General features: G+C 37.4%; 1 protein-coding gene across 2 annotated transcripts in view; it reads right to left on the bottom strand.

Annotated features, from left to right (window-relative positions):
• Window positions 1–8,200: 8,200 nt before the first annotated feature.
• CTNNA2 (catenin alpha 2) overlaps window positions 8,201–11,638 on the bottom strand; it is a 513,312-nt gene continuing 509,874 nt past the window's right edge. For both annotated transcript variants that reach the window (XM_055797148.1, XM_055797149.1), the window contains one exon: window positions 8,201–9,352. In XM_055797148.1, the coding sequence (XP_055653123.1) occupies window positions 9,065–9,352 (288 nt within the window). In that variant the 3' untranslated portion in view covers window positions 8,201–9,064. The remainder of the gene's footprint in view (window positions 9,353–11,638) is intronic.

The following is an 11,638-nucleotide window of genomic DNA, read 5'->3' as shown; positions in this document are numbered from 1 at the left end:
GACTTGGAAAGATGGTGATCACAGAGTGTAGCCCTTTAAGGAGGTGAGTTGCAGGTGTTGTGTGTTTGGTTTATGCTATGATACTGCTAGATCTGATATATGGAAGAATCAAGAGACAGATAAATGAGTATCAGCGTGGTTTTTTGGTTTATTTTGTTTCCCTTTTTTTTTTTTTTTTTTGGCGTGTTTTTCATAACTTTTGTTTTTTTCTCCTGTCAAGCACATTAAGTTTTTAAAAGGTTCTTAGAAATTGCACTAGATGAATAAAAAATAGCTGAAGAAATTGATGGTGATAAAGTAGGATGCAGTAACAATGTGTGTCTGAAAATTCAACTCACAACAGTGCAAAAAAATGTTCTTTCCACTGATGAAATGTGTTTAACAAATTAACACAGATTACTGGTTTACCTGTCAGTATCTCTGTGGGTGTATACTTAGATTCATTCCTGACATTCAGTTTTGGTTTTCTTACCAACAACTGGGTTAAGTGGGAGTCTCCATTATCTACTTCTCATTCAAGGGAAGGAGCAGCCATGGTGGTTTAGGGCTCTTTTAGTCTGAGAAATTACATAAAACCTTTGCAGAAGGTTTTGTTTGGGTTTTTTGGTTTGTTGGTTTATTTTTTTTTCCCTTTTATTTTCTTCTTCTGAATATATGGGGGAACATATTTGCCCTGTCTGTGGATCACAGACAGAGTGATGCTATGCCTGCTAGAGCCTGGGTCTCTGCAGGGGTTATAGCCCTCTGCCTGCCTCATCCTGACCCTGCATGGCCACACACCAGCTTTAGGAGCCAAATGTTGATGTCTAGATGGAATAAGGCTGGTCCAGCTCTAAAATCCTGCAGAAGACTCTTGCAGCAGCAATGCTGGTACCTGTCCAAACACTGTTCTGTGGACCCACGGTAATTACACAAAGTCAGGTTGGGAAACATTGCATCAGCTTGGGTAAATATGATGTGCTCATCTGACTGCTGGCATCACCATGACGAGTCCTTAGGACAATGAAAAGGGGTGGAGAGAGACACTGAAGATTAATTAAAACCTTGTGGTTCTTACATTCTTCCTTAAGCTTTCCTAAATTTTAAATTATAAAGCCACCTTTACTTCTCTTCAAAATATTACATTAAATAAGCTGCATTCATATAAATATTTCTCTGAAGTTTTTTTTAAACTTTTTCTTTACTTATTTTCAAGGAAATAGGCATCTTTTACATGACCCTGACAGCACTCTGAGATGACTATACCAGTCCATTTCCTATTTTGTCTCAGGATTTGTTTTTTACACTTCATTCCAGATTGTCTTTCTAGAGGCACTAGTGCAAAATGCTTTTTCTCCTCCTCCTCCTCTCACAGAAACTAATCTGAAAGTTTTCAAGGTACAAAATATAATGGCTTTCACACAAATGCTGTCATACAGATATCATATATAAATCCCTTTATGTGACTCTTTAAAAAAAAAAAGTAAAGAAATTAGAAAAATGCCCTGATTGTGCAAAACTCAAACACCAGCCCTAAAATTTTAACAGGTGGAACAGTTATCCCAAGTCACCTGCAGTCATGGGACTCTCCAGTGTTCCATGCTTTAGATGAGCCCTCCTGTCCATAACACTTGTGTGTAAACTTGCACTACAGCTTCTTCATGATGAAATGGGCAAAGTTTACCTGTAAAAGAGAAATAATAGGTAGAAACTGATCAGTCAAAACAAGGAAGGAAATTAGAAAGAAATATAGAAAAAGAAAAAATAACTAGCAGGATCTCACCCAACACAGTTTTTGTAACTTGAGAAAATACCTATGATTTAAGAACTTACACCACTCCTTCTCCTCCACATAAATATTTCTTTCAGATTGTGTACATGCAAAATAGGTGCCGAGTTGTAAGGGGAGTTTCTTTTTTCCCCACTTAATCATTTGACAAGTCACTGTTATAAAGAAAAATAAAGATGATTTCTAAAAGCAATAGAAGCACTTGCAAATAAATACATTGAGAAAATGGAATGGTGACTAATACTCAATGTGCGATATAGCTGGTATGTAACATGTAGCACACCCTGTGATTGCAGGCAGGTAAAGTTTCCACCAATCCACACAAACATAAATCTGTGGTTTAAAGTGCTGCCAGTGGAAGGGATCTCCCAAGGTGCATGATATCCAGCTAATGTGATTTTTGAGACATCTTGCCAGTGATAGAGGTGATAAATATCCCCCTTGCCCCCACAACATATATAAGGGTGTAAGCACCCAAATCAGCTTAGTTCAAGGCACAAGGGAAAACCAGAGGAGCTATTTTCCACAGGGCAAATAAAAGTCTCCCTGCAATACCACAGAGCTGCTCTGCTCTGTTAGCTGTGCATACTGCAGATTTAAAAGCCTGTCTTCAGGGACAAATGAAACTAAGAGGCACCTAGGCTTCACATAGCTCTATGACAAAGTCTAGTGATCTTAATTTATTTCACAATTATCGCCCAAATAATGGATCTTCCTTATGGTCTCAGTTATAGACCATGGCCTAATTAATAATGAAAATTGTATATGACAACGAGCAGGATCTCTGTTAGCTCCTGCAGTTCCAGACACTGGGCTGCATAAGCCTGAGTAATGCCAGGCAGTAACACTGCTGGCAATCTAATGAAAACAAGGAGCCTATGGTTAACTGAACTAGGCTTGACTTCCATACACCCAAAAAACCCCCAACAAAACCACCAAACACGCATATACATACATACCTATATATACATGAATATATTTGAGAAGTCAGGTATTGGGATCTTCAGTGATCTTCAAAACTCAAACAGCCCACGCAGAAGCTCCGGTGGCATCCTTGTGATATTCCAGCTAAATGAAGGCAACACCTGCTTCCTGGGGAGAAGGTTGTTACCTGGTAGATTTTTGTCTATTTAAATCTCTGTGTAACCTGGGAATTTTTCTGTGTGCATGCACACATACACAAAGTACACATAAATAAAACCACACGCTGAAAGAAAAATCAGCAAATAGATTAAGAGAAATTAAGATAAAAATTTTGATTCCCCCCCCCCCCCCCCATTAATTCTCCTGTTAGCAGACAAATCTATGGTTCAGCAAGAAGATAGTCATTAAGACAATTTAATATGTCCTCCTACAAATGCAGACCAAAGGATCTCTTTTTTTATAATTTCTGCATTAAATGTTGCAGAAAAAAAAAGGAATAGGTGTGGTTTTACCCCAGCTGGCAACTGAGCCCCACACAGCTGCTCACTCATTGCCCCCACACCAGGATGGGGGAGAGAATCGGGAGGGTAAAAGTGAGAAAACCTGTGGACTGAGATAAAGACAGTTTAACAGGTAAAAGCAAAAGCCACATATGCCAGTGAAGCAGTACAAGGAATTCATTCCCCACTCCCCATGGGCAGGCAGGCTTAGCCATCCCCTGGATAGCCGGGCTCCAGCATATGTAACAGAGGTTTGGGAAAACAAACACCATCACTCCCAGCATTGTCCCATCCCCTTCCTCCTTCTCCCCCCAGTTTATAAGCTGAGCATGATGTGATATGGTATGGGATGTCCCTGGGGTTAGCTGTGCCCCCTCCCAGCTCCTTGTGCACCCCAGCCCCCTTGCTGGTGGGGTGGGATGAGAGCCAGCACAAGTGCTGCTCAGTAGTAGCTAAAACATCCCTGAGTTATCAGCACTGTTTCCAGCACAAATCCAAAACATAGCCCCTACTAGCTACTGTGAATAAAATGAACTCCATTCCAGCCAAAACCAGCACATAGATCGAATATATGCTCCTAGCAAAGTCATTACCTCTCAATATTCTAGGAGGCTTTGGAAACAACTTTGTTTCTATTTCTTCCTTATATTTAACTTTTTGTGAGCTGGGATAAAGCAGGTAAGTATAAACATTTTACATTCTGCAAAGATGCATCCCTTTTCAAGTCCATTATCACACAGGAATTACCAAACAACAGAACTTTGAAATTTTTCCCAAAAAGATGAGGCTAATACTGGGTAACAGCTACTCACCTTTGACACCACACCTAACGTTATCAAAAGAAGGAAGCATCACCCAAGTAATTAAATATTTATTCCTTTAAAGGTATAACTAGAGCACGAAAATACATTTCTACCTCCCACAGCATTTATCAAGCTGTCAAGTTCTCCATAGCCTGGTGTTAAATGAGTCATAAAGGGAAAAATATCTAAAGCAGGAGAAATGTGTGAACCCTTGCTTGAGGATGCACTTGGTCATTCAGTGAGAAACCAGAAAAATTCTTGGCTACTCCTGATCTCTGCAGGTGCAGTTCACCAGCAAGTTCAATATGTGCTGAACTTCCAAAGAGATGCTTAAATTCACTGCTAAGATGACATGGGATAATGTGTATGTCCTTGAACATAGCTTCAGCTGTGACCTTTCTCTCCTGGACAAACTACTGATGAGGTTCAAATGAAAAAAATCTCCTCTTTCCCTGTTCCAGTTTCCTTCTTTCTCCAGACACGTATTTATCCTCTGCCTTGCAAAATTAACCGAACAACCAAGTCTGATCTGAAAGGCTGTTTGACGGCATGTTTATAAATAGAGTGAAAGGAGATACATCACCTTATTTCTGTTATAAGCCTTCAATCTAGATTTATACTGGGGGGGTTAATTTAAAAAAACAACAACCAACAACAAAAACAACCCACTTGGTTTTTGCTTGAAAATCCCATTGAAATCTACATTATTACATGCAGAAATGTCATTTTAAGCCTATATACCTTATACAGCATTAAACTTGAGTGTCACAGAGACACAGGAAACTGATTTCAGTCAGCTTTCATGTGGCGATATAAACCAATGTGCTAGATATAAAAATATCCACCCAGTATTTTTGTCTTTGTGGGATTGTTTCCCATCACATTTCCACACCTTGGTCCACCTCTTTTTAAAATGTAAAAAACCTGAACTATTGATCGGTATTTCACACTCTAAGGACAGAGCAGCAAGAAAATACTGGATCAAAGTGATTCTGTGCAGAGCTTTATCCCCTGCTTCCTTATTATCAAAGCATTTGTTCAACTTTAAGCATACAAATACTATCATTAATATGCAGCCAAGTACTTAAACTCATGTATAAATTTAATAATGTAATTGAGATCACCAGGGATTAAGGATAAGGAAGTGCTATGTATGAGTAATGTCCTAAGTTATTTTACTACACTCGGTTTTAATTTCTTTGCCCCATCCAAAACCTCTGTTCCTTTGCAGTAAGACATCTTGCTCAGTAGTCCCTTGACTACTAGCTCCTTGACCTAGAATACATATTTAGCTATTTTAACTCTTATTCTCACTTTGAAATTATTTATTTAATAAATAAACTGCTAAGGAAAAAATAATTTTAGGAAAATTATTTTGAAAGTTATCTAAATGTTCTCAGGCTTTCTGTTTTCTCAGACTTCTTAATTCAGAAATTGGCTGCTGTTCTTGCTGAATGAGTATATCATAAACTTAAATATTCTTCTAGCCCCCTTTCCCATATTTTATTAAGACAGGAAGTGAGCCAACCCCCTTCCTCTAGTCTTCTCCTCATGGCCACAGGTCAAAAGATATAGCCATTTCTGGAAGAAGCATATAGCTCAGTCTTTTAATTTGGGCTTCTATTTTCTCATAGAGAAAAAACAATTCCTGGCATGTGAATAACAGGAAGAGTGACCACAGCATGGAAGACCACAGCAGGATAGAAACTGCTCCTAGCTCAGGGATGCCTGTCTGACATCCACGCTGATCTACAGACCAGTTTCCTGCTGTACATTCATTTGCTGGAAACAATTATTTTAAAATAACTAAATTCCGTCATCAAGAAATATATGATTGTAATTTCTAGAAGCAGCGATGTAATTGTTTCTCTGGCATTGCAGGCACAATTTGAAGAGAAAATTGTCAAGGTTTTAAGTATATAGGAATACGTATGGTACCCATACATTTGGCTTGTGAACCCAGGTGACAGTCACAAGAAACAGCTGCAGCTTTCTGACCAAAGGCTGCAGAGGTGAAGCAGATCTTCATTACACTGTGCTGGTGATATGAGTTCCCTTACCTCAGCAGAGGACTGGCTGTAGTAAACAAAATCCACACACATTATTTTATGCTTACAATTTCTATTGGATTTAAAGCTCTTCTAGCTCTTTAAGATCTGCAAGATTTCAAGATGGAAAGTCTGTGGGGTGAATTCTTTGTTGTTCTAGTAAATGGAATTGTTAACATTGTGGCAACTGTGGCATTGTGAAAATTAATTCCAAAATTGACTTATTTTAAGAAAAGAATGTATTTTTTTAAATATTGAACTTGCTGTTTGGTAATTCATTGTTTCATCCCCAATTTTTGAGTTAAAAGGTCCAGTGATTACTTGTTTCTTATTTAGTCATCTCATAGCCTGAAGAAATTGGAGACTCTTACCTTATTTATTTTCTCCTTATATGAAAGCAATTCCAGACTTAGTAATCCCTCTCATATTTCCATGTACATTTCCATTCTATACCATTTCTTCTTTCACGAGTTGATAAAACTGCTTCAAGTATTCAAACATAGGCACATCCCTGCTGTACAGTATCACCTCATACTTCCCTCTTTATTAAACCCCTTCTCATCAATCTTAACATTCTGTTGGCTTTACTACATGAGCTGAGCACTGAACTGGCATGTTCTGGTTGGTTTTTTGTTCTTGTTTTCATGTGCGTTACTTTTCACTTGTCAGCACTAAATTTTATCATGCTGCCAATAAAGATATTTAGAGCACAGACAGATCCCTTCAGAAGGCAAACAATCCACCCTAAAGTAGGACTCTAATTCACATGAATTAAGTTGCCCAATATAATTCTGGGTTATACCTTCACAGACTCTAATTTTCCCTAGCATTTTGCAGACACTGTCACTATTTTGACTGAGTGACTGATAATGGATACTTTCTATTAGTCCTCTTTAGCCATGGAGCCTTGATCAGTGGCGACTCAACATGACACGGTCATAGATGTCATTGCCTGCTTCCTTTCTACTAAACATTTCTGAGTTTGAGATGCCTCTTAGAGCAACAACATAATTTTAAAGCAACTGTTTAGTTAATCCATCATGGTTTTAGAGCAAAACACTTCTCAAGAAGTGCTGTGACTTTTATTTGTGACCTATTGCCTATTTTCTTTTTTCATGCACCATGCTGGGATATTTTTATTTGTCTGGGGTTTCCTATTCTTTCTTTAAACACAGTAACCATCCTTTGTCTCTGTCATTTCATTTGTAAAGACCCCAATTACTTTTAGGTCGTTTACTGGTACCACAAGCAATTGTCAGACTAAGGGCGTTATAGGGAAAGCTCTTCAAGGACTTCCCCACATCTTCTAATGTATTTTAATCATGTGTACAGTATCCAGTTCTGATTGGGGAACCTTTTTATTATACAGCACAACTAAACAAAGCAAAAATAGTAATTTCCTAAAAGGCCTCTGAAAGTACATTCCTTTATATAGATTGTGTAGGAAGGCAATAGAACAAAATTTGGTACTTTGCTATTCTGAGGAATAAGCAGAGTATCTGAGACAAGCATCCAAACATGTCTTAGTGTAAGGGCTATACATGTCACTGGCAGTATACTGCACCCTATCACAGTGCTTCAAACCCCTTATGAGGTCATGAATGTTCTCTTAAATTGTATTTAATTATAAGAAGAATAAATACATGCTCATTGTTTTATTTTCACCGAGACCTTTTCATAACAATAATACAGACTCTATAGTTAAGCCAGCTGTTGGGGCTAAAAGGGAATAAAAGTAGATCCTGCATTTCTTTGTGCAATGCTCTTTATATAGGTCTATCCAGTGTGGCACGACAGATGGTTTTCAAGGTTCTGAGATGCCAACCTTATAAGTTTGATATATTGAACTATCTTTATGCTGTTTCTGAGGTGTTGTATTTAAACAAATAATTTAATCCCAAACAACATATCTCATATGTATCAAGGCTTAAATCTGTCTCAAATTTAGACTCTGTTTTTGATCCATTGACCATGTTTGACTATCCTGGTTATAAAAAATGAGGACATGAATGTAATGTTGCCTTTCCTTCACAAAAAAAACCCCCAAAACCCAACCAACCAACCAACCAAAACAAACATGAAGCAAAATTAACCACTGTCTACATCAACTATGATGCAGGAGATATGTGTACATTAAGAGACAAGACATATTGAGGATTCCAAGGTTAAATGAGTTTATTGAGTTAGTGGTTACAATGGTATGTCAGATACCTGTAATCCAAGCTATACCTACATATTTGCCGCTAAATTCTCACACTGTCAGTTTCCGTGTCTCTAAACATTCCACCACCAGGTCTTCTATTACTAATATAATAATAATAATCATAATAATAATCATAATATAAAAGGCAATGTCAATCACCATATTGTGCTTCATACTCCACCATAAGGAATTCAATTGGCGAAAGTAAACTTCTGGTCATATTAATGGGATTAATTGAAATGTTAGCAATCATAACACTACTAGAATATAAAGAATGAAGTATGGTTTAAAAGAAGCATTTTTAAGATGAATTAGTTTGTATCTGTTTTAAAAATTCACATACTATAGTGAAGATGACTTAAAAGTTATATCATTTAATTATTGGGCCACACATTTAAGCATATTGGCTAGTACATTTTTGCACTGGAACAGAAGCAATACAAGCTTTATGGTCTACCATTACAATTCCTTTTTTTTTTTTCACTTAATATACCTGCCAACCTAATGTTTCTTGCATGCATAAAAATTTCTGGGTTTAGACATGAATTTATTATTTAACCCACACGTACCCCTGTGATGCAAATTCTTTGGCCAATTTAATGCTATACTTTAGGTTAAAAAGGAAGCCTGGAATAAGTCCATTTAACATCAGAAGAGAATGCCCTATATTTTGGCATTGCAGAAAGTTAGTTACTTCAATAGAGTCTCAGGTCGCATGCAAATTGACACTGCTTCCCCCCACCCCATGCCAGACGCATACGAGTCAGCAGGTATGCATACAAAAAGAATATAAAACCCTCCTGGTAAAGCTCAGTGGTTTAGAATGAATCCATAGCTTTAAATTCACTTAAGGCCTGTACAGGGGAAATATGTTTCTTCTGGGACCCTCTTCTCACTCTTGTCTGATACTCTTCTGGTTTTTCTCTCTTTACTAGAGGTTTCTTCTCAGGGGCCTTCATCTTCCAAGATACAACTGGTGAGTTCACTGCAGCAGTACCATAGACCTTCTGATATTTAGTAGAAGCCACATATGATGCTTTTACTGTAAGAACCACAGCGTTCATCAGATTTTTAGCTGCCTGGATGAGAGAAGTGGCACTGTCCAGCTACAAATAGAAAAGAAAATGAAATACAGCAAGGTTACTCCATGACAGGATCACTGGACCATTTCCTGACTGAAGTCTGAATACTCTTAGATCTCATTAAAGATGAAATGAATCCTCTCCCTCAGGATTAATCAAGTAGCTTGTAGTAACAAGCACCGGCAACAACATGCACTGAACTGCAAAGGTAAGACTGCGGTACCTCACATGAAGGTTTTTTTAATAATTCAAAGGAGAAGCTTGTGTTGTCTGCTTTTTTCTTGTTGATTTTTTTTCTACAGGTGAAGAAGTTGCCTCTCTTTTCACAAAAAAAGTTACTTCTCACTTAGACCTTTAAAAATTTACTTTTACATGTCAGAAACCACGCAACAGGTCAACAGGGATTTTTCCCAAGTGTTCAGGTTTGTTCTAATTATTCCTATTAAGCCCAGGATAACACCCTCAATGATGTCTACAGGAACAGCGTGAGGCCAGTGCTGAGCTTGTTAGAGAATCCCATCTGAAAAGATGAAAGGAGATTTTGAAACCCCTGAAGAAATAAAAAGATGAAACAGTTAACTGCAGGTTTTTGTAGCTACTGTAATATGTGAGCAACTTAAGTTCACAAGGAATCTTACTTTACGATTAGGAGCCTTTTCGTACATATACCCTCACGTTTTTCCCCTGCATGAGTCTGCCTGAGGTTCCTGCATCCTCTGGATGTAAAAGGCCTTAAGAACTTGTTGAACTTCAGCCCACTGGGACTTCCAGTCAGCAAGCTTCATACACTGAAACCAGGTACATATCCCTGGCCAAATTTTTCAAAAGGATTTAAGCATATAAAGGGACTTCCGATGTCTCAGTGTTCCAAAATGTGAATTAGGCACTCGCCAAAGCCAACTGGACATCCTCAAATTAGTAGGTGCTAAAAATACACTCTTAAGTACTGTAGCAACCCAGATTACTAATTAGGATGTTCAATCATCCTTTTCCCAAAATACTGTCAAAGTGGGATATACTCTTTGTGATAAAGCCTTTCCGTTCTCCCATGGAAGCTGCCTTAATTTTTTACAAGTCTTTCCTAGTTTATAGGAACAATTCCAGATGTAATATTAACTGTTTAATTCCACTCAACTTGCTCAGTAAGTTCTTAGCTAGTTTTAATTAGTCTAAAAGGCTTGTCTCCCTGCAAACCTTTACTGCTCCATATTTTTGGAGCATATGAATCCTTAACGGGAATGCTAAGCACGGCAATCAGGATAAATAATCATAAGGCAACAAAAAAACCCCAACATATTATACTTCACCTCAAGTAATTTGAATTATTAACAGAGGAAAGGTTCAGGAGAAACTTTCTGAAGTGTCAGTGAGTGAACAAGAATAGACTTACAGAAAGCCTGTATCTGGAAACACATTAATTTGTAGACTTACCCATTATTTTTTATTTCCTCAGCCGTGGCCTTACACTTATTATGATTCATTAAATACATAAACAGCTACAAAGAGTGAGGTGAAAAACAAAAAAGTATTTTAATGATTTTCATGTACTTGGTGCCATTCCCTGAAATGAATAGTTAATTGCATGTCCCCAGTAAATATTTTTCCTCAGAACTAATTTGTATTTTCTGTTAGTAAGAGAAACTAAGTTAAAAGATGGCAAATTACATTATATTGCAGAAACATGACTGTTCAATAGCGAGTAATGAATTATAATTCAGTATAGTGTTATTCTATAACCACACTACTGCATGATTTATAAGGCAATCTGTATGTTTGTTGGCAAATAACAGATCATACTCTATTAAATTAGGATATTCTAATTTACTGCAGAGATCTACAGTCAAGCATTATTCATTGTTAAATGATTCTTTTTGAAACACTGGTGGATTGATTTCGAATAGAAAGTGATACTGTCAAATAATATTTACTTCATAATCAATGTGGATAAACTGACCGGATCAAGTCTACACTGCACATTCCTGTGTGAATTCTATTTGTTGAAGGTTTCTAATAGCCTCACATTTCCCAGTGTTTCTTTAAGAGTTCTGGTAGCTGCTTTACATGGGACATATATTAAGGAATGGAATGATTAAAGGAAGCATTTTGAAATGAGCAGGCACCTAAATTAGGTGCTTAAAACCATACAAAGGATGCAATCTACACCTTTAAACACATTAGTAATTTTATGGACTATATTAATAAAGGTGTGCAGAAGCATGTACTTGTGCAAGCTTGGAACCAGATTGATATGATGTCTTCTAGAAAACCACAATACATATTTTGATGCCATTTCAATTATCTCTTTCATTC

Source organism: Falco peregrinus, chromosome 2 (assembly GCF_023634155.1).
Source record: "Falco peregrinus isolate bFalPer1 chromosome 2, bFalPer1.pri, whole genome shotgun sequence".
NCBI classification, from domain to species: Eukaryota; Metazoa; Chordata; class Aves; order Falconiformes; family Falconidae; genus Falco; species Falco peregrinus.
The sequence above is the reverse complement of the archived record's forward strand: the minus strand, read 5'-3'. Positions and strand labels throughout refer to the sequence as shown.